The 23,516-nt window shown below is 54.1% G+C and overlaps 1 protein-coding gene across 1 annotated transcript; it reads left to right on the forward strand.

The window, feature by feature from the left end:
• Positions 1 to 6,613: 6,613 nt before the first annotated feature.
• Positions 6,614 to 17,072, forward strand: TNFRSF13B (TNF receptor superfamily member 13B). The gene is made up of 5 exons (XM_024127746.1): positions 6,614 to 6,698; positions 7,510 to 7,647; positions 10,185 to 10,430; positions 16,317 to 16,502; positions 16,849 to 17,072. The coding sequence occupies exons 1-5, from the start codon at positions 6,614 to 6,616 to the stop codon at positions 17,070 to 17,072; spliced, it is 879 nt and encodes a 292-aa protein (XP_023983514.1).
• The last annotated feature ends 6,444 nt before the right edge of the window (positions 17,073 to 23,516 follow it).

Here is a 23,516-nt window from a genome sequence, read left to right on the forward strand (position 1 = left end):
AAAGTGTATCTAGTAGAATGTGTCAGTATTTTCTTTTACAGCTTCTGGATTCTCAGTCAGATTTAGGAAGGCCTTTTCCCCTCCCTGGTTTTAAAGGAATTCACCTGTGGTTTCTTCTGGTGCTTGTATGGTTTTGTTTGTTTGTTTTTAATTAATTTATTTTATTTATCTATTTTTTGCTGCACTGGGTTTTCGTTGCTGTGCGCGGGCTTTCTCTAGTTGTGGAGAGCGGGGGCTACTCTTCATTGAGGTGTACAGGCTTCTCATCGCCGTGGCTTCTCATTGCGGAGCGTGGGCTCTAGGCACACTGGCTTCAGTAGTTGTGGCACACAGGCTCAGTAGTTGTGGCTTGCGGGCTCTAGAGCGCAGGCTCAGTAGTTGTGGCGCATGGGCTTAGTTGCTCCACAGCATGTGGGATCTTCCCAGACCAGGGCTCAAACCCACGACCCCTACATTGGCAGGTGGATTCTTAACCACTGCGCCTCCAGGGAAGCCCTGGTCCTGGGCTTTTTGTTGGGAGGTTTCTTATTACTGATCCAATCTCCTTACCTGTTATAGGTCTACTCAGATATTCTTTCTTCATGTATCAGTTTTTGTAGATTGTATGTTTCCAGAAATTGTCCACTTATTTAGATTACCTGATTTGTTGGTGCACAATTGTTCACAGTACTCTCTTATAATCTATAAAATATGTACCAATGCCCCACTTTCATTTCTGATTTTAGTAATTTGAGTTTCGTCTCTTTTTCTTAGTCAATCCAGCTAAGGGTCGGTTGGTTTTGTAAATCTATTCAAAAACCCAACTTTTGGCTTTGCTGATTTTCTCTATTATAGTTTTTCTTTTTAATTTATTATTATTATTTTAATCAATTCTTTCTATCTTTATTTATTTGGCTGCATCAGGTCTTAGTTGCAGCATGCAGGATCTTGGCCATGACACGTGGGCTCTTTGTTGCGGTATGCGGGCTCCAGAGTGTGCGGGCTCAGTAGTTGCGGCACACAGGCTTAGTTGCCCCACGGCATGTGGGATCTTAGTTCCCCAACCAGGGATTGAACCTGCGTCCCCTGCATTGCAAGGCGGACTCTTAACCACTGGACCACCAGGGAAGTCCCTATTACAGCTTTTCTATTGTCTTTTTTCTTTATCTCCGCTCTAATCTTTCCTTATGCTTGCTTTGGGTTTAGTTTGCTTTTCTTTTTCTAGTTTCTCATGGTATACAGATAGGTTAAGAACCGAGAAATTCTTCTTTTTTAGTGTACCCATTTATATCTACAAATTTCCCTCTTAGCATTACATTCACTGTATCCCATAACTTTTGGTACGTTGTGTTTTCATATTCATTTATCTCAAGATATTTTCTAATATCTCTTGTGATTTCTTCTTTGACCCATTGGTTGTTTAAGAGTGTGTTGGGGGGAATTCCCTGGTGGTCCAGCAGTTAGGACTCTTTGCTCCCAATGCAAGGGGCCCGGGTTCAATCCCTGGTCTGGGAACTAGATCCTGCATGCTGCAACGCAGATCCAGTGTGCTGCAACGAAGACCCGGCACAGACAAATAAATTTTTTTTAAAAAAGTGTGTTGTTGAAGTTCCACATATTTGTGAACTTTCCAATTTTCCTTCTGTTATTGGCTTTTAGTTTCATTCCACTTTGATCAGAAAAGATTTTTTGAATTACTTTAATCTTTTAGAACCTATTAAGACTTGTTTTGTGACCTGATAGTCTGTCCAGGAGTATGTTCCAGGGACACTTTAGAAGAAAGTGTAGTCTGTGTCACTGAGTACAGTGTTGTGTATATGTCTGTTACATGGTTGCTTTACAGAGTTGCTCAAGTCATCCTGTCCTCATTGATCTTTTGTCCAGTTCTCCTACCCACTACTGAAAGTGGGGAATCGAAATATCCAAATATTGCCATAGAACTGTCTATTTCTCCCTTCAATTCTGTCAACTTTTGTTTCATATGTTTGCACTCTGTTGTAACACGTGTTTATAATTGTTAAACCTTCTTGCTGTATCAAACTTATAATCAATATATCTTTGTCTCTTGTAACCTCTTTTGATTAAACTACTTTGTCATAATAATACAGCCACCTCAGTTCTCTTTTGGTTATTATTTGCATGAACAATATTTGTCCACTGTTTTACTTTCAAGCTCTTGTGTCCTTTTATCTAAAGTAAGTCTCTTATAAACAGTATATAGATGAATACTGTTTTTTTAATCCAATCTCCCAGTCTCTGCCTTTTGTAAAAGCAGAGTTTAGTCCATTTACGTTAACATGATTACTGATAAAGGAGTTACTTCTGTCATTTATCTATGTGTCTTCTGTATGTCTTATGTTTTCTGTTCCTCAGTTCCTCCACTACTGACTTTTCTTTTGTATTTAGTTGATTACTTGTAGTGCCATTTTTACTCCCTTTTTCTTTGTTTCTCTATGTTTTTAGTTTTTTTTTTTTAAGTGATTACCCTGAGGATTACAATTAATGTCTTAAACCTCTAATAACTTAGTTTCAATAATACTTAGTTTCAGTAGTGTACAAACACTGTTCTATATCTCTGTCCCTTCCTATTGATATTGATATTGTCCTAGATTACCTTTACCAGTGCTCCTTATTTTTTCTTATGACTTCAAGTTACTGTCTAGTGCACTTTCATTTCAGCATGAAGGATGACTCCCTTTAGCATTTCTTGTAGGACAGGTCTACTGGTAACAAACTCTCTCAGCTTTTGCTTATCTGGAAATGTCTTAACTTCTCCTTCATTCCTGAAAGACAGCTTTGCCAGATATGAAATTCTTGGTTGATAGTTGTTTTTTTTTTTCCTTTGTGGACTTTAAATGTAACAGCTCACTTCTAGCCTCCATGATTTCTGAGGAGAAACCAGCTATTAATTTTATTGAGGATCCCCTGTATATGACAACTGTTTCTTTGTTGCTGCTTTCACAATTCTCTCGTCTTTGGGTTTCCACAATTTTATTACAATGTGTCTCAATGTGGGCGTCTTTGAGTTTATCCTGCTTGTTCATTGACATTCTCAAACGTGTATATTCATGTCTTTCCTAAGATTTGGGAAGTCTCCAGCCATTATTTCTTCAAATATTTTCTCTCTCTCTTCTCTTTAAAATTCCTTTGTGCATACGGTGTTACATTTGATGGGCTCCCACGAGTCCCTCAGGTTCTGTTTATTTTTTCTCATTCTTTTTAATTTCTGCTTCCTATTCTAAATAATTTCAATAGTCTTATCTCCAGGTTCACTGATCCTTTCCTTCTGGCTGCTCAGATCTGCTATTGAACCCCTCTAGGGAGTCTTTTCATTTCAGTTACTGGACTTCTCAATTCCAGAATTTCAGTTTGTTTCCATTTTTTAATAGATTATTTAGAGTGGTTTGAGGTTCACAGAAAAATGGAATGGAAATTACAGAGAATTCCCATATACCCCCTGTCCCCAAACATGCACAGCCTCCCTATCCATAACCTGCACTAAAGTGGCACACCCACTACAATTGAGTAACTACATTAATACATCACTATTGTCCAAACTCCATAGTTTACACTGGGGCTCACCCTCGGTGTGGTACTTTCCATGGGATTTGACAAACGTATGACTTGCATCCACCATGACAGTATCATACAGAACAGTTTCACTGCTCTGTATAATCCCGTGCTCCACCTTTATCTCTCCCTCCCCCTCAACCCCTGACAACCACTGATCTTTCTTCTGTTTCCAGAATGTCACAGAGCTGGGATCATACAGAGTGGAGCCTTTTTAGCGTGGCTTTTCTCAGTCACATACATTTAAGATCTTTTCATGGTTTGAGAGCTCATTTCTTTTTAGTGCTGAATAAATTCCATTGTCTGGATGCCACAGTTTATTTATCAGTTCACCTACTAAAGGGCATCTGGGTTGCTTCCAAGTTTTGGTTCCTTTTTTACAACCTCTATCTCTTTATTCATATCCTCGTTTTGTTCTTACATCGTTTTCCTGATCTCCTTTAGTTCTTTGTGGTTTCCTGTAGCTCATGGAACATATTTAAGCCAGTAGATTTAACATCTTTGACTAATATTTCCAATGTCTAGGCTTCCTCAGGGATGGTTTCTGTCAGTCTTTTTTTTCTGTGAATGTGCCATATTTTCCTGTTTCTCTGTATGTTTTGTAAGTTTTTTGAGAACTGAACATTTTGTGCATTACATTGTGGTAAGTCTGGAAATTTAACTCTCTCACTCCTCAGGGATTGCTGAATTTTTTGTTGCTGAGAGCTGGAGTCTGTTTGTGACTCTTCCAAACTATTTTTGCAAGGTATGTATTCCTTGTGTGTGGTCACCAAAGTTTCTGTTCCTTCATCTCTGCAGTCAGCCAGTGACCTGACAAAGATTTTCCTAAATGTGTGACTCCCCAAATGGGGGGCAGTAGATCTCTTCCAATCCCCTGGGAGTCACTTCAGCCCAGGGAGGCTGAAACAATGACCACCACCCTCTGTGCTGGCTCCTCAGCGATCAAAAGCGGCAACCAGCGATTAGAACCCGTTATCCCAACATTCAGAGGACAAGGTCCTTACTGCCCATCCAGGTCCCAGCAAGTTGCCCCAGGGACATGAACAGCCACCACCCCACTATAGGCCGAAAGGCACCAAAACTCCCCCAAATCTACCAGCCTCTTTGCCCAACTGTCCCACAGACAACCCCGGAGCTCCAATATCGTTACTTCAGCCAAGGCTGCCAGCTTGATGGCCGCTAGCGGAGAAGCAGGTCGCTGGGGCTTCCTCCTGGCCGTCTTCCCTGGCATCGCTCTCAGGCCCCCCCCTTTGATTTGAAACGTCCACAGAGTTCCTAACTCACAGAGCAGGTCCCTGTAGGTGACCTGCTTGTTCTCAAGGAGGCTTTAGAATCTCCTCCAAGTCTCTGCTGCTCCTGAATTTCACGATGGTGGGTCTTGGTTTGAGAGAATTTATTGTGCAGGATACCTGATTGGCTCTTTGAATCTGGAGGCTGTCTTTCAAATCTGTTTTCTCTGGAACTCCCATCAGTCAACCTCCGGACGTCCTGATATAATTCCATACTTTTCATATCTTTTCCGATTTTCTGGGATATTTCTTCAATTATATCTTATAACCCTTCAACATATGTTTTTATTCCGGCTATTATATTTTTAAATTTCTAGTCATTCTTATTTGTTCTATGCATACAATTCTTTAAAAGTAGCACATCGGGGGCTTCCCTGGTGGCGCAGTGGTTGAGAGTCCGCCTGCCGATGCGGGGGATGCGGGTTCGTGCCCCGGTCTGGGAGGATCCCACGTGTCGCGGAGCAGCTGGGCCCGTGAGCCACGGCCGCTGCGCCTGCGCGTCCGGAGCCTGTGCTCCGCAACGGGAGAGGCCACAACAGTGACAGGCCCGCGTACCGCCAAAAAAAAAAAAAAGTAGCACATCACTGAGAATTCCCTGGCAGTCCAGTGCCAGTGACTGAGACTCCACACTTTCACTGTTGAGGGCCCGGGTTTGATCCCTGGTTGGGGAACTAATATCCCACAAGCCGGAAAAAAAAAAAAAAAAATTAGCACACCATTCTTTCTCGTGGATATAAAAGTTCAGTTCTCTTTCTAAGGATGTCTTGTTGTCACCTTGTAGTTTTCTTCTGTTCTCTATTGCCACTGGGCGGATTTCTTCTGCTTGCATCGTCCGAGGTCTCCTTCATGCAGAGGTGGTGCTCCAGTATCAGGTGACCCTTGGCTGCGGTTCACAGTTCACCCTGAGGCACTAATGGCTGATTGGAAGTTCTGGGTAAATGGACGGGGTTTTCACACAGAAGCTTTGCTCTAGTGGTCAGGCAGCAGCGTGGTCATTTTCTTGAAAGAATCTCCCAGTCAGTGCCTCCAGGGCTTTTCCTCTGGGTCAGTTTTTCCAGAGCAGAGTCTGCTGGTTTCCTGCCAGTTGCAGGATGGGGAAGGACACATCTTTGACAAACCTGGCCACAGCACTCCTGAGGTGTGGCTAGGGGGACAGTGGATCTCGCTGCCACCCCTCCTCAGTTGTGTCTGAGGAGACCCCAACCTCCTGCTCGGGTGGGTGAGGGGCCGTGGCCTGCCTGGGGTCAAGCCCAGACTTTATGTAAGTCTCCATCCAACCCTATTTCACTGCTCTGCCCTCCCATCCCCCACGGCCAGAGGTCCTAGTGCCCCAGTTCCAGGAGGTTCCTAGCATTCGGTGACTCAATTCCGCTTCCTCCCCGCGAGCTTCAACAGAGAGAGATCTTCAACTGAAGCCTGTCACCCCCGGCCCTCTGCCTTCCGTCCTCCAAAACGTTGCTGACACCTGTCCCCTGCTGCAGTCACTTCTTCCATTCCATCTTTGAGGACAACTATCTTTTCCTGCCCTTTCGGTTTGGTTTCAAGAGGGGAAGGAGGATAAACCCAGGTGGTTAAGCTGCCGGGTCGAGTGGGAGCCGCTGGTCTTTCCTCAGTGGACTTCCATTAAAGAATAAACAAGTGCCTCACAAAATGTTTAAAAGAAGTTGTTGGGGAGGAAAATGCCATGAAATTAGGCAGAAAATTACAGAAGACTCAGCAACACACAACCATCTGGAATGAGTCCCAGATGCCTTGCAGAGCCAAAGAATACAGACATGAAAGTTCAAGAACGGGCAGTACCAGCAGCCTTTGGCCCTGTGGTGTTCAAACTCAGGACAGAAGTTACCTCTGGGAGTGGATGTGGGGTGGGAGGGGCCCATGGGAGTCATCAGGGTACAAGAAATGTTCACCACCTTGACGTGGTGGTCGTGACACAGGTGTGTACACGTGGAAAGATTCGTCAAGCTGTACTCTTGAGATGTGTCATTGTGTGTGTCTCACATCTCAGCAAAAGAGCAAGGGAAAGGAACGGACATTTATTGAGTGCTTGCTGTTCGCTAGGCACTGGCTAGGTCTGCTTTTCTTTCTAATTCATTCATTTAATGAGCACCTACTATGTCCTGGGCACTATCTAGGTTCTGAGGACCCAGCAGCAAACAAAACAATTAGCATCTATGCCTGCGTGACGCTCCCAGTTAATGGGGAGACAGTATCAAATAACTGCATCACAAAAGCCAAGTGACAACAGTGACAAGAGCACATCGGAGTGCAGAAGGGGCAAGTCCCAATCCGGGGTGGGAGGGTGTCAGAAAGGCTTCCCTGAAGAAACGAAGTTACAACAGAGATCTGAGGGGTCAGGAGGAAATGACCAGGAAGAGCATGGGGTGCAAAGGGACCAGCACGTGCAAAGATCCTGTGGCAGGAGGCGTGTGCACGTTCACGAGGGCAGAGAACGGGGCCGAGCAGGGCTCCACTGATGCCAGAGGGGCCTCAGAACTGCCGTGCCCCAGACGGGAAACTGAGGCTCAGGGTGTCAGCCCCGGGTTGCCCAGCAAGTACAACTGGGGCAGAAACCAGCTTTGCCTGTTCCCCCAGGGAACGCGAGCGGGAGAGGCCGCCTGGGCTCCGGCCTCCGGCGGTGCCAGCTGCCCTCACGTTCCCTGCCTCTCAGCCCCACAGGGCCTGCGGCTGGGGGTGGCCATGGAGCCCTGCCCTGAGGAGCAGTTCTGGGACCCGCTGCTGAACGCCTGCGTCTCCTGCAAAACCATCTGCAGCAATCAGAGTCCACGCACCTGTGCAGCCTTCTGCAGTGAGTTCTGGGGCCCGAGCCCGGGCTGGATGCCCCTCCTGCCCCCCGAGGTCCCCCTGGCCTGCACTTGGGGCCTGAGGAGGGGTGGAGGGAGACGGGAGATGGACACTGTGGCACCTTCTACCTTTCGACCCTCCTACCCTCCCTGCAGCTTCCCAAGCATGCTCCGTTCCTTCCTGCCTCAGGGCCTTTGCACAGGGATGCACTTCCCCACCTTCTCCCCTGGGCTCCCTCCTACCCGGCCTTCAGGTCTCAGCCCCAAATCGAGAGGTCCTCTCTGACTGCCGGATGGAAAGTGGGCCCTCCTTCATCATTCTCTGCTCTTTCTTCTGAAGCTCTTTATTATAGAAATTATGACAGAGAGAGAGGACAGCATGATAAACCTGTCTACCCATCAGCAGCTTTAGAAATTCCACCTTTTCAGTCCCCAGTTTTTTTCCTTGTGTAGTTTAAAGCCAGTCCAAGAACTCATATTATTTTACCTGTAAATACTGGATCACGAATCCCTAACACATAAGGGCCTTTAAAATATAACCTCAATATTTTATGACCCCCAGCAATAATTCCTTAATATCATCTGCACTCAGGCCATATCCAGTTTTCTCTAATTGTCTTGAAAAGTGTCTTTTGCTTGCTTTTTCGTAACTTGTTCTTTCCCTGATGGAACTTATCACAGCTTGTACCACACGTTCTTTCCTGCGTGTTCATGTGTCTCAACCACCCGACTGAGAGCTCAATTCCTTTCTTAAGCCTAGCACAGTGCCTGACACATAGTAAGTGCTTCATAAATACTGGCTGAGTGGGGCTCAGAGAGGCTGAGTGACTTGCCCAAGATCACACAGCACAACAGTGGAAGAGTTAGGATTTGAACAACAACTTTCTGAGTCTGCAACACCATGGCTCTGAGCCACTATCCGTTAACGAGGTGGACATTCACTGTGTTGCCCCACAAACCCCTGGAAAGAGGAATCTGACAGATCCTTCAAGGAGGCTATTATCTAGTGCGAGAAATGACTCCACTTCACGGTAAAAAGGTGAACTACCATAAAACGCCACAGTTGGGAGAGACCACGTCCAGCTGATGGGTTGGGGAGCAAGGAAGTTTTCTGGTAGGAAGCGCCACCTGAGATGGATTGTTAAAGAGTCCACAGACGCAGAAGTCAGATGAGGGGGAAGGGCACCCCTGGAGGAGGGGCCAGCGTGGACAAAGGCATGGAGGCGGGAAAATACAACAGGGACTATCAAAGCCCAGAGGGGAGGTTGTGAGGTCAGGCAGTGAGGGCTGGTGGTCTGTGGAGCTGTCACCTGCACAGCCACATGGGAGTTCCCAAGGAGGAGAGGAGGTCACGGCAAGCCCGGGAACACTGCTGCCATCAGGCTAACTCCACCTTGTGAGTGTCGGGGTCAGGAGGGTCCAGGGCCACAGCAGGGCAAGGGCAAGGGGTGGTCATTGGTCCTGACAGGATCACCCGAGTCTCCCCTGAGGTCCCGAATGCATGCCTTCCTGGTTTTGTCTTCTACTCTGAAAAGGATGTAAGTGTTGGCGTGTTTGCATCGCAAAGAGGCACACGTGAATATTCTATTTAAACCTTGAGCGTTATTCATTACGTGTCAGGCACTGTGCTGGGGACTTCAAATCCTCATAACAACCGTAAGAAATCACCACCGTTATAATTATTCCTCTCCTGGAAAACGGGAGACTGGGGTACGGAGGGGCCAAGCCCACCACGCGAAGTGGCGGACCAGAGCTTCCCCAAGCCCGCGTGGCTTCAAGGTCTGGGTTCTTGGCCTCTGTCTTGTGCTGCCTTCAAAGTGCGCCCTGAAAACCTGCATGCGAGTCACATTTTCATACGAATGAATCTCAGAGACAAGGGAAACCTACCCTGTGAAAGTATAGGTTTCTTATGGCACTCAAAACTGCTCTCTCCAGCAAGTGTGAATGGGCTTCAGTTTACCTGGCTTCTGCCCCCTGGCACTCATGCCTGGTTAAGCTCCTGAAATTCTCATTTATTATTAAGACAGAAAAAACACTATTAATTTGAGCTTTCTCACCTTCCCTCCAGTCCCCTTCTCCAACTTGCTAAGGCAGATTCTGGCTTTGTTCTCCATTCCTTATGTTTATATGAGACATGTTTCTTCCTTATGAGGTTTGAAAAACCCAAGTAAAGAAGTTATGTGACAATGTAATAACTTAAAAGATAACTAGAAAACCCTTATACAGTTAGTACTAAGAAATGCTCCTTTAAATAATATATAGGTCAAAGAAAAAATAATAGTGAAAAATAAGAACATTCTAAACTAGGTATAGAAAAAAATACTACATGTCAAAATGCGTGTGATGCAGCTAAAACAGTACTTAGAGGACAATGTATAGTCTTACATTTGCATACTGGAAGAGGACTTGGATTACCCTGGAATTGCTTTTGGGGAAATGCACTAGGATTTTTTTTTTTTTACCTTTGATACCCTTTGAGGCCAGACCTCCAGTTCCTGCCTGTGTCTGTCACCCAGCAGCATCACGCATCTCTGTCTCCCAGAGTCACTCAGCTGCCGCAAAGAGCAAGGCAGGTACTATGACCAGCTCCTGGGGGACTGTATCAGCTGTGCCTCCATCTGTGGACGTCACCCCAAGCAATGCACACACTTCTGTGAGAACAAGTTCAGGAGTCAAGTGAACCTCCCACCAGAGGTCAGGAGACAGCGGACCGGAGAGGCCTTGACCCGGGCAGACAACCTAGGGAGGTACCAAGGATCAGAGCACAGAGGCTCGGATGTGGGTCCAGGTAAGCCACCTAAGGTTGGCCTGCGCGGTGTCCAAGGGTCAGAGTGGGTGGAAGGCAGGCACCAGGCCTCAATAAGGAGAGGCTGCAAAGCAGGAAGTCCAGTGCAGGCAAATGGCCAGAAACCAGGGGGGTGGGGGGATCATCACAGGATAGAAAAAAAAAATTGGGCAAACTTTACAGAAGTCTGTGGGCAAGAAGGAAGCAAAAGAAGAAAACAGACCTGACAGTTGGGAGACTCATAATGGTGGCTGAATGAATTCTTAGAACACAGGGTAGCGAGTGGACAGCACAGCTAACCTGTGAGCAAGACCGCCACTCCATTTAGAGACAACGGAGACTTCCCAAGAATGAGAAGGAAAAGTACTACCAAAAAAGCTCACGGTGGAGATGGGCCTCCTTAGATATGTGAGAGGGGGTCCCTTGAACTGGGCGCCTACTAAGTGCCGAGCACTGGAAATGACCTAATTAATCCTCCCAGAAAACACCTCTTGGCTCAGCTACTCTGCTCTGTGGCGTCAGAAAGGACGGGGCTTGGGTGGGGATGTGGACCCGCAAACACTTGACGTTTATGGTGCTCTTGGTCTGCCAGGCGCTGGCTGGTTTTCCTCCTTCTCTGTGACTTTCCTCATGACATCACTTCCATGAGAACAGGCTTCATGTGTCCTGATAACAAAGCGCCCAGCCTGGTTCTTCTCGGTTAGACTGTGGTCTCTTACTCTGTTCTGCTCTCCCGTCAGTAAGCTGCTGCCATGTAACAAATAGCCCACAGATTCCATGGCGTGTTATTCCTCATGGCGTAGGGCCTGGCTGGAGTCAGCTGGAGGGGCTCTGCTCCTGAGCCTCTCCTCCTCCCCTGGGGCCAGCGGGCGGGCAGGAGTGTCAGAGGTGACACACGGGCCTCCGAACCTCTTGGCCCAGAGCTGGCACCCATCATCTGCTGCATCCTATCCCTCCAGAGGCAAAGCCAGCCAGATTCAAGGCGGGGGAGACAGACCCCACTCTCGGCTGGAGGAGAGGCGAAGGATTTGTAGCTGTGGGGGGTTTGTGGCCGGTTTTTATCCAGCACAGCCTCTTGTGAGAGGAAATGCAGATTCACCCACAGAGGGCGTGGATACGGGGGAGGCGGAGACAAATGGAACCACAAAGGGGGCTGCTCTCCAAGGTCTGGTGACCCCCACGCCTGCCCTGCACTCAGTGACGTATTTGACTCTTCCAGCCAATCCCAGAACCCCGTCCACCTCCGGTGCCACAGATTCCCCTTTACAGACAGAGAAACTGAGTCTCAAAACCCGGAGAGTCAGCGCACAGCTGAGCGGGGACTCGGGCCCGGCCTGCGGGTTCCGAAGTTTGCCCGCTCTGCAAGAGGCAAACCCCGGAACGGTGCTCTGGGGCGCCGTCGCCCACTTAGGGGGCCTCCTGCCAGCGTGACACCGTTAGCCCTTCCTGTCTGTGACCACCAGCCAAGCCCCCTCTCCAGAGGGCCTGGGGTGGACCCTCCAGGGACGAATCCCCCAGGAAGTGCGGACAGACCTTCCAGGAGCCAGTGGGGTCAGCGTGACCACACGTGACCTGCCGCAGCCGCTGTCCCAGTCGCTCCATGGTGCGGCCTCCCGAGCCTCGCCGCACCTGCCCCGTGTCCCCCTGGAGGTCTGGGGCTTACGTGTGTCCTGCTGTGTCCTGACACCTGGGCGTGCAGGTGATGCGAGAGCTGGGTTTGGTGGGGACTGTGAACAGGAAGTGCCGGGCGCGCACCCTGGGTGTTAAGGGCAGGGCGTGCAGGACACACTGCCCGCGGCAGCGGGGCTGACCTGTCCCCCCCCACTCACTCCCCGCCCTGCCAGCCCCCACCTTGGCCCCTCCACGTCTCTCGGAATGGCCGTCCCTTCATTTGACGGTAACTGTGGAGGGCTCAGCTGTGCCGGGGGGGCGGGTGCAAGAGTCAGGCAGACCCTGTCGCTGACCACACGCAAGCCACAGTCTGACGGGAGAGACAAATGACTGAGTGACAACCTCAGTACGTGGCGACGACATCCCCCAGCCGGGGTGCGGTGGGGCGAGGAAGGCTTCCCCGAGGAGAGGCCTTCAAGGCAGACTGGGGGCCAGACCCCTGGTTCCGTCTCCCACCAACCGTGTGACCTCGAGCAAGTCACTTAACCCCTCTGAGGCTGAGCGTTTCCGTAAGACTGAGATCATCTGCCTTCACGGGGCTGCTGCGCTGCGTACCAGGATCAGCTCGCAGTACCTGCTCGTTTAAAAGGAAGGCATACATCTAAGAGACGAGGTGGAGAAAGGTGTTCCAGGCAGAGGGCACAGCATGTGCACGTGCTGGGAGGGGCTGGGAGCGGAAACACACAGATTCTCCGTGGACAGGGTGCAGCCACTGCTAGCGCCACTGGGGCTGCGACGGCTACACGGTGGGAGCAAAGGCTGAGTTTTAGAGAAAATTAAGGTTTGCTCTTCTTATCCGAGCCCACGGAGCCCCCAGGCCCTATTCAAGGGCCTCCTGGGTCCCGGGTTCGGAGCTCTGGGTGGCGTGAGCACGGGTGACCTGGGACGTCTCCAGACTCTGTATCTCCCTGTCCCCACCGGGGACAGTCAGCCCGGCACCCCCCTCACAGGGCTCTCGCGGGGCCTCAGCCGCCCTGGGCCTTCCTGCCCCAGATCCTTAACTTGATTACACCTGCAAAGGCTTCTTCCCCAAACCAGGTCGTGAGGTCCTGCGTGCAGGTTGCCAGGCCCCTTGTGGGAGGCTGATGGCTGCCCTGGGCGCACATCCTGCATGGCGGCCTGGGGGTTGGTCTTGTCTCTGGCTTTTTATCTCGGGGCGTGGAGCGTTGTCTCCCCCCCCACCCCCGCCCCCGACGGCGGCAAGAGATGTCACCGTGGCGGCTGCCCCAGGCCCCCTCTTCATCCCCAGGGCTGAGGCCAGGGAAGCGGGGCAGAAAGCCCCGGGATCCCCCCTCACCCCTCCCCTGACCGGCCTGCTCGCTGGGCTGGGGCCGTGGGGATGCTGGCGGAACGTTCCACCGGGTCGAGCTGCTACCAACAGCGCGGAGGCCAGAGCGTCTGCCCCATTTCACCAGGAGGCAGGCCTGACCGTGAGCGGGGTGGCCGCAGGGCCCAGGCTCAAAACCTGTCCTGCCTCGGTTACACCAAGGCCCCGCAGGACAGGTCACAGCACTGCCCGCGTGGCCAGCCCGAGCTCCAGCCCAGCAGCAGCAGTCGGGGAAATCCTGTTTCTAGGCGAGACTGACTCTGAAAACAGTACAAGCACGGAACAAATCGAACGGAAAACCCGCTTGGAAATAAACCATCCGCTGTGCCCCCTGGTGGCGGTGCTCAGAACTGCGCCGCAGGCCTGGCTCTCAGGCAAGGACAGAGCTCACATCCTTTCCCGACTGAAGCCCCTGCGCCCACCGGGGTCAGCAGACCAGGCAGACACTGGGCGAGGCCGCTCCGCTCTGGGGCCAGGTCACTGAGGGCCGACAGAGGGCAGCGACCGAGCTTGCAGAGCCGAACAGCTGGCGATTGAACAGAGGAAGCACGGCGGTGGCTGGGGACCCCGTCCCCGCACCTGGCCAGCCTCTGACTCGGCTTTAACAAGCGAGGCAGCCAGCACGCTCCTCGCCGGTCCCGTTTGGAAAGGACGACGCGCACGGATCGTGACGGAAGAAAGAAGGTGTTAAAAAGCGAGTTTTGGGGAAAGTCTCTGCCCAGGAGCAACACCTGCTGCAGTCTGGGCTTGTCGGTTCCCACACGCTCTTGTCTAAGCCTATTCCACGCCAGGCAGAATCCCAAGCGCCCACCTCTCTCTCCCTGTTCACCTCCTGCTCCTGAGGGTCAGCCCATCTCAGGACCCACCACGTAGCTGGTCTCCGGCTCTCCCTGTAAACAAAGCCCAGCAAATGCCTGCATCCACGTGCCTAGAAGTGAAGGTGGTGAGTCCACAAGCCTGGAAAGGGCGTGTCCGCGTTGGCAGGTGGCTGCACGTGGCCCTCAGAGGAGACCACCCCACCCAGATGCGCCTGCGTCGCCAGCCTGGGACAGAGGTGGAAGGTGACATCTTCCGCAGTTTTAACTGCACCTGCCCTCTGGATCCAGGGCCTTCGCGAAGCATGCTCTAGGAGCGGGTCACCAGGCAGGAACTGGTTCCATTTCCCTCAGGAAGCCCCAAATCACCCTCCTCACGTGGTGGCTGAGGGTGCCCGGGAGAGCAGAGCAGAGGCTGCCAGACCTCGTCATGGCACAGGCCAGGCCCTGCGTCCCCTCTACTGTGTACTGCTGGGTGCAGGGGGGCCCGGCCCAGCCCGACGGGAAGGGCAGGAATCGAGGACCGTCTCCGAACGCCAGCGGCCGGCCTCGAGGTCGTCTGAGTGTTAGAATTCAGCTGAAAACACCTGAAACACGCAGATGTTCGGTCTCAAATCCACCCGGCAGTTCGCTGTGTACTTAGCAGCGTCTGGGAGCTGGGAATTCCACCTCCCATGTGAAGGCTGTCGGCCTCTCCCCCGCTAATCCGGCCAGGCCGACGGCTTTATTTTATCCCAGGGACGCGCAGGAGCCGGCGAGCAGGTGGGGGCCCGGGGGCTGGGACACACGGACGCCGCCGGCCTGGGGTGGCGCCAACAGCCCACCCAGAGCTCTGTGAACGCCAGGGGGGCACCGGCCAGCTGTCACTTCATAAAACCCTGACTCTAAGAAGCGTCACGAAGAGGGACAGTGTCCACCCTCGTCATGTGTGCGTGGCTGGCCTGGAGCCCCGGCATGGAGCCCGTCAGACCTGCCCCCAGGTGCACCTCTGCAGTTGTGACCAGGTCTGAGGCTCGGTTTTGTCATCTGAGAAACAGACTGTAAGACGGCGCGGCCACAGCGGGAACAGCCTGCAGGATCCTCAGACGGCTCAGCACAGAGGCACCACCTGACCCGGCAACTACACTCGCGGGACGCGTCCACGAGAGCTGCACACACACGTGCACACGAAACATGCACACAAGCCTTCACGGCCGCCAAAGGGTGCAAACAAGCAAAATGCTCCCAGCGGACAAACACACGCGATGTGATGCATCCACGCAGTGCAACGCTACTCAGGCCCAACACACGCGGCCACACGCCGGAGCCTTAGAAACACGCGGAGAGGCCGGACGTGAAGGTCCCGTGCTGCACAATTCCCCTGGTAGGAAGTGTCCAGAAGAGGCGACAGAGACAGCGTGGTGGGGCCCGGGGCGGACGGGGGGCGCGACGCGGTGCTGGACGCACCCCAGGCGCACGGGCGGCGGCTGCACGAGCCTGAGAACACACTAACCACCCCCTCATCTTCCCGGCCGTGAACCTGGCAGCGTGGGCTACACCTCAACCTCTAAAGGGGGCGAGCGATGCTCCTTCACAGAGCGCGAGGGTCAGGGACACGCTAGAGAAAGTGTTGCGTGCAGCCAGAGCAGCAGGCGGCCAGCAGCCCTTCCTCCCGGGCTGGGGGCGCCCGATCCCAGGGCCCGGGACAGATTTCGAGGGCAGGGCTTTGGCTCAGGGCCCTGAGAGGAGAGGGGCCAGCGCCCCATTTCCCCAGGCCCCCCAGGCTCAGGAGCAAAAACCGTCTCTCTCAAAGCACGCGCTCCCTGGTCAGACAAACACCCTCCCTGGACCACTGTCCACCTGGTCATCCGTCCACCTCTGGTACTGTCCCAAGCTACACCCCACGGCGAGAGAGAAGGGCAAAGGGCGCCCAGCTCCGGGTCTCCCGGCCCCCCGAGGGGGCGTGGGGGTGGCCGCATGGCTTGTTTGGGGCTCACGAGGAGGGAGCAATTGAGCAGGACGAGGGGCTGCTGGCCGGAGGAGGGGATGCTTCAGGGAGGGGCCCCTCCTGACTCCGGGCCCCCCGCTGTCTTGCAGCTCCCCCAGGGCTAAAGCTGAGCGCCGACCAGCTGGCCCTGGTCTACAGCACGCTGGGGCTCTGCCTCTGCGCCATCGTCTGCTGCTTCCTGCTGGCCGTGGCCTGCTTCCTCAAGAGGAGGGGGGACCAGGTCTCCTGCCAGCCCCCCCCCGGGCCATGTCGGATGCAGGCCAAGTCCTCCAAGGGTGAGTGCGCCGTGGGGCCCTGGACACCCCCGTGTCCTGGCTCAGCCCCCGCTTCTGAGTGGAGCGCGGTGGCCGGTTCTCCCGGGGAGCGGCCTGGCGCCAGTTCCTACAGTTTCCTATCTGTCTTGGTGAAATCGGGTCCAACATCAAGGCAAGAAGAGACAGGGCCCTGAGGAAGGGTGGGCGCTGGGCCCCGGGGCTTGCCCCGCTTGCCAGGACAGGGCGGCTAAAACCGGAGGTGGTCCCCTGGGGGTGCAGGGCGCAGGCAGGCTGTGAGGCCCGCTCCTGGGGGTGCAGGGCGGGGGAGGAGGGGTCCAGGCCGAGGCCAACGCCCTCTCCCCCTCAGCAGATCACTGGATGGAAGCGGGCAGCGCTGCAGGGGCAATGCCCGAGCCGACGGAGACGTGCAGCTTCTGCTTCGCGGAGTGCAGGGCGCCCGAGCGTGCTGGGAGGTGGGCGCGCCACGGCCAGAGCGCAGCCCGACAGCCCTGCGTGCGCGCCCCGAACGGCGGCCTCTGCGGCATTGAGGTCGTGTGCACGCCCGCCCAAGAAGGAGGCCTGGCCACGTGAACCTGGGGGGGCTGGGGGGGAACGGTGATGGGGGAGAGAGATGGGGATGGGGAGGGTGAGCAGGTATGAGCAGAGGAGGAGAGACAGTGAGAGGGGGAGAAATGACGGTGGGGGAGGCTGGGGAGAGAGGAAGAGAGCAAGGGGAAAGGACAGGGAAGGGGGAGGCGAGCGGAGGAGCAGCAGGCAGAAGGGCCAGGGCCACCGTACTGACCCCAGGTCTCCACTGTAGGTCACCAGCACCTAAACGCACCCACACCTGCTGGACCCGGCCCCGGGGACCCTTTGCAGAAATAAAACCTCCCACACTGCCCACTCCTCACTGTGGCTGGTTTGGGTAGCGTCTCCCGGTGGGGACTGCCCCACCCCACCTCGCCCGCTGCCCCTGGGCTCCAGGCCTGCTTCCCAAGGATCTGAGCGAGCGTGTGGACCAGGAAGCAGGCTCTGCTGTCCCGTCACCTGCGAGGAGAAAGCAGCCGGCTGACGGTGGGGGCCTAGGGCTGCGCCCGCCTGCGCTGATCTCAGAAAACCAATTTCCTCCCGTCTCCTCAGGAAGGCGTGAAGCGGCGTGACTGTGTGCGCGCGCGCGCGTATGTTCGCGTGTGCGCGCGCGTGCATATTCGCGTGTGTCACGGGGCGCGGGGTGCACAGAGGGCGGGCGGGCTGAGCCCAGGCGTCGGGCCGCTCTCAAAGCCCAGGACCACGTCCCTGCATCACCTCACGAGCGCTCTCATTTGGACGCCAACCTGCCCTACTGTTTAGTACTTTTCTTTACATCAACCCACCTTTTCTTCCAGACCCACGTGTTAAATTTTTCGGATTCTGACGGGTAACACTGTGTCTGGGCATTCACCATTTGTTTTTTTGGCCACACCACGCGGCTTGTGGGATCTTAGTTCCCCGACCAGGGATCGAACCCGCACCCGCTGCAGTGGAAGCGCAGTCTTGGCCACTGGACCACCAAGTGGCGGGATGTCCCGCATTCACAAATTTTTGATACCACATGTATTTTACATCTGTACTAGCAGTGAAACCTATACTTGAGGAGCATTTACACCTGAAAATACATAACTGTTGTAAGCAGCAGCTACACAGATAAGCACAAGATCATGCAGATCATTCATCCGGAAACCACCTGGCATACCTATGTGCACCAAAGGTTCACACAACACACACTGGCAGGTGTAGACAAGAAGCCCGATGCTCCATCCTTTCACCATCCACCGGCTAACGGGCCCTGTCACTTTCCCAGGCTGCTGGACAAAGCCCCACACGCTGTGCGGCTTCAACACTGGAACCCCCTGTCCCGCGTCTGGAGGCCGGAGCCCTCCCAGGTGTCACAGGGCTGGTCCTGCTGCGGCCGTGACAGGAGAACTGCCCCGGCCTCGCCCCCAGGGCTGCAGACGGCCGTCTTCCCTTGATGCAGGTCTGTCTAACTCTTCCCTTTGTATAAGGACACTGGTCACCCTAATGACCTCATTTTCACTTGATCATGTCTGTAAATCTCCAGATAGGGTCATGCTTAAAGGTTCTCGGGGCTGGGACCTCAACCCATGACTCTGGGGGCACACATTCAGCCCAGAACACAGGTCCTCCCAAGGCCATTCTCGCTTCAACGCGGTCTGAAGCCAAGTTAGCTTCTAACAAGCACCCGCCCAAGACAAGCGTCTGACCCGGTGTTCGGGGGGCCCAAGGTGGCAATGGGGACATCTCGGTGCAGCGTCCACCAGTCACCCAGCCCACGGCAGCATCTCTTGGCAGCACGGACCCTGTACCCGGTGTAGATGCCTGCCAGATGCTGGCAAAGTCCCAGCACGTCTCTGAGCCGCACGGACGCGCTTGGGATGCACAGCCTCATCCGAAACGTGTGCCTCCTCCTCCGGTTTTCACATTCTGCTCATCTGAGCCCGGGGGGCCCTGGGGGATGCTTCTGGACCGTGGAGGGAGTGAAGGCTGCCGAAAACACAGGGAAATGTGTGCCTGACTACGACTTTCCACAAAAATAACCTTTTTTTGGTCAGTTTTTCAATTGGTCTTGAGTGTAAGTTGACGTGGCAGGTTTTTTTGGTTTTTTTTAAAGACCAGGATCCTCTGCTGCAAAGAAAATCTGTGTTCTGTGTTCTGCTGGTCCTGCTTCCAAAATACACTGTGACCCCCGCCAACTGCCACAGCCCCGAGCCCAGCTCCCGCGACGCCAGCCCCGAATCCGCCCTGTGCACCCTGCCCAGGGCTCAGCAAGCTCCTCTGAAAAGGACCAGACAGCAGAGACTCTCGGCGACTACTCAGCGCTCACCCAGCCCTGCCGAGCTTGTGCCCAGGCAGCCAGAGCCGGGGGAGGCGGTGGGTCAGACTGGGCTCCGCCCACGCGGCTCAGACCAGGCACCACAGCTCCCCCTCCCCACCCTGCTGCACCGCAACTCAGGGCTTCATCTGCAGCTTTTCTGAGATATAAATGACACGTAACTTTGTGTGAGCTGCCAGGTGATGCATCTGTACGTGGTAATACGCTCCCCGCGCAGTATCGCGAACTCCTCCACTCCAGACCACAATCACCCGTGTGGTGAGAATGTGTGAGATGTACCCTCTCCGCGACTCTCAAGCACCTGACACGGTATCAGGACGTGTCAGCCTCACCCCTGGGAGTTTGCGCCCTTTGGCCAGCATCTCCCCCTTTCCCACCCCCTGGCAACCACAATCTACTGTTTCTCTAGACACTGGCCTCTTTGTGTCTCTCTACGGTTTTCTGAAGAGCTGTTTGCAAACAGCATCGCCTCACTCCCGCCCCATCTTCGGTGCTGCTGTCCTGGCGGCCCACGATCCGTCGCTACTGCTTTTGCTTTGGAAACTCAGTAGCGTATAGAATGATTAAAAATAACGAAAACGATGCTTTTTAGATCTACCTTCACGTCTAAAAATCTTCATTTTCTGTGTGTAGACCCAGGTTTGTCTGGTATCTCTCACTTCTTCTGTCTGAAAAGCTTCCTTCAACACCTCTTGTGCGAGTCTGCAGATGATGAATTCTGTTTGTTTGCTTCAAAAGTCTTTCTGTTTCTGAGAGATTTTTCTGGGAAGACTCTGGGATGCCAGTTTTCTCTTTCCAGCATCTCAGAGACATCACCCCACTCTCTCCGGCTCCCACAATTTCTGACAAGACAGCTGCTATAATTCCTTTGTTTCTTTGCAACGTGTGCCTTCAAATTTTTCTCTTTATCTTACTTTTTAGAGGTTTGAATGTGATGTGTCCCGGAGTTTTCTGTTGTGGGTAGGTTTGTTTTGTTATTTACCCTGCTCAGGGTTCTCTGAAATGTTTGGATCTGTAGCTTGATGTTTTTCATTATAAAATTACTGGCCATTATCCCTTCAAACTGTTTGGTACTGCCCCACATCCCAGGTGCCCTATCCTTTCGGTTTTCCCCCCATTCTTCTCTTTGCTCCAGTCTGGGTGGCCCCAGCGCCTCTCCCCTCAGCTGCGAGGTCACTGACGGGCCCGTCAGGGACATCCTTCCTGTCACCACGATCTTGGCTCCGACCTTGGCTCCCAGCACCTCCATCCACGCGGCCCCTCCTCACACAACCCCCACCCCGCCGAAGGCCCCCGTCTGTTCCACACGTTCTCCAAGAGCCGTCAACACGTTAACCCTAGTTATCCAGAATCTCTGCCTGACAGTTCCGACGTTCAGATTATCTCTGAGTCTGGTTCTGTTGCTTTGTCTCTTGGCAGTGAGTGTTTCTACTTGCTGTTTTGTGTGTCTTGTGATTTTTTTTTTTTTTTTTTTTTTTTTTTTTACCAAATTGAGTCTGGTTCTGTTGCTTTGTCTCTTGGCAGTGAGTGTTTCTACTTGCTGTTTTGTGTGTCTTGTGATTTTTTTTTTTTTTTTTTTTTTTTTTAACCAAATGTCAGACCTGTGTGGGACGGCAGAGACTGACATACCAAGTTTTTATGCCTGAAATTGGCCGGCCTTTCTCTTCCAGGCCGTCAGTGAGGGGGCCGAGTCACAGGCTGAGCTGGTTGGGTTCTGTCGTTGCTGTGATCGCCCCGGGGCCCCCGGGGGTCACGCTCTCACGGAGGGCCTGCTCCCTGGCAGCTGCGCGCCTTCCTGCCCTCCCGCGGCGGTAGACGCCCGTCGCTCAGTGTTTCCTCCCCTGGGGTCCCGTCCCGCTTGCCCTCCCCCCACCCGCCCGGAGCCGTGCCCTTCCAGTGCCCCCCCCCCCACGGAGCAGGAGCCCGCAATGCTCCTTCCGATGGAGCCTCAGGGCTACGCCGACCCTGCCTCTGCCGCTGAGTCCAGACACACAGACCACCTCGCGCCGCACAGAGCATCACCCCCCTCCACCACAGCGGTGACACCTGCTGACTGGATCTGACGAGCAGACAATTCAATAACAGTGAACTAAATAAACCACCAGATTAAAAGTAAAAATGGTACACGTGAACTTATTTACAAAACAGAAATACAGTCACAGACGCAGAAAACAAACTTACGGTTACCAGGGGGAAAGGAGGGGGATAATAAACTGGGAGATTGGGATTGACGTGTACACACTACCGTATATAAAACAGGTAACTGATAGGGACCCGCTGCAGAGCACAGGAAACTCTACTCAATGCTCTGTAGTAAGCTAGACAGGAAAAGAATCTAAAAGAGAGTGGATACATGCACGTGTGTAACTGATCCACTTTGCTGTACCCCTGAAACGAACACAACGTTGTAAACGAACTGTACTCCAATAGAAGTTGAAAAAGAAACAAAGATAATTTAAAAAAATTAAAATCAATCCATCCACCACAAGAGATAAAGCGTCCCAAACTCAGGGGTCCCCAACTCAATGGCATTCCCGGGGATTCCGTGCTCCGAAGCAGGAAGACAGGGCACCGCATCTCCCACACCCTCCCGAGAACAGGCAGCCCCGCTGGGTCGAGAGGCAGCACAGACCACTGGGGGTGTGTTAATTCCATCCGTCTACACAGGCAGCATGTGGCGAGGGACCCGAGTGAGCTCGAAACTGCTGCGCGACCACTGAGGCCGAGGGTGCGAGAGACCTGGAAACTCAACACCCGCGGCAACGAGGATGCGTCGCAAGCCTCCAGCAGGGACCAAAGGACACCAGCACTGATCTTCCAAGCACGTCAAACCTGTCCTACCCCGTGGGTGTCGATCCTCCGCGGAAAGGGCCTCGGCCACGCGGGCCAAGCGCCTAACCACGGACATCGGTGACCCCGTGGCCCGAGTGCCCTGCAAACAGCGAGTGCTGTCGACCTCCTGGCCCGCGTCGGGGCGCGCAGCAGCGGACGCTCACGTGCAAAGGTACGGCAGGAGCGGGCGGCTCTGACACCCACAGACACACCCGCTGCACAGGGACCCGAGGACCGTCCTCGTTTACCGTAACTTTGTTTTCTAAGTTACGGTAAACGAGGAGGGGAAGCCCTAGCTCCGAGCAGCGCGTCCGGTCACGCACCTCGCCTGGCACGAGTACCGATCGACGTGGGTTCCTGGGTGACGCCGGCAGCTCGGCTGGACGGTCCAAGATTTGGAGCCGACAGGATTTGAGGATTGGCGACAGACGATCTGGACGGGGACACACCTCTCCAAACGGGCACAGGCTGTGCCCACCGAGGAGAAGCCCGACAGAGGACACTCACTGCCAGGTGGACCAAACAGCCGGTCGTGGGAGCAGCCGGCTCGCTGAGAACCCCCGCCCCACTCCATGAACAAAGCGGCCATCGAGATGGGGACGGGGCTGTTTGAACAGGCTCGACGTCAGGCCCTGGCCCCGGCTCACCAGCTAGCCCTGCCGGGCGCCCACCTGGCGACTGGACCGGCACCGAAGCCCAGGAGCAGCCGGCCACCTGCTGGCAGGCCCGCTACACGGAGGCCAGCGACGCGTCCTCACGGGATCGAACCCGTCTCCTGGACGCAGATCTGCCTGCCCCGCCCGTCGGCACCTCCCCAGGCAACTACACTCCACAAGCCCCACGGGACACAGAGCAGGGGCCTTGTGTCCACGCGGCTCCCCACGGGGACGGAGGCACGAGCCTGTCTGCCAGGACAGCTTAACGCTTTTACCCAGAGCCCGCGACCGGAGCAAGCGGGTCCTGGGGCGGAGGGGTCAGGGTTGAGCCGGCGCTCCGCAGCTTTACACCAAGAGCCCCACCACGCGTCTCCCTTCCAGGCCCGGAAAACTCTGGTGGGACGGTCTCGGAGCCCCGGGGGAGCTGCTCGCAGGCACGCCGCAACGGTCCTCCTGAACGTGGAGAGACCCCCGGCGAGGACCGCTGCTCTGGAACCCAGGGGCACTCGCTGGCACTTCCTGATGTTTCTGCGTACGGGAAGTGAAGGAACATGTGACGGAGGCATCCAGAAACAGCACACTTCAGCACCCGGGAGCCGCACACCCGTATCGCCGCACCGCATCCCAGGTCCTGTAATCAAACTCCAGCAGGGGTTC

The sequence above is a fragment of the Physeter macrocephalus genome, chromosome 14, assembly GCF_002837175.3.
Source record: "Physeter macrocephalus isolate SW-GA chromosome 14, ASM283717v5, whole genome shotgun sequence".
NCBI lineage: Eukaryota > Metazoa > Chordata > Mammalia > Artiodactyla > Physeteridae > Physeter > Physeter macrocephalus.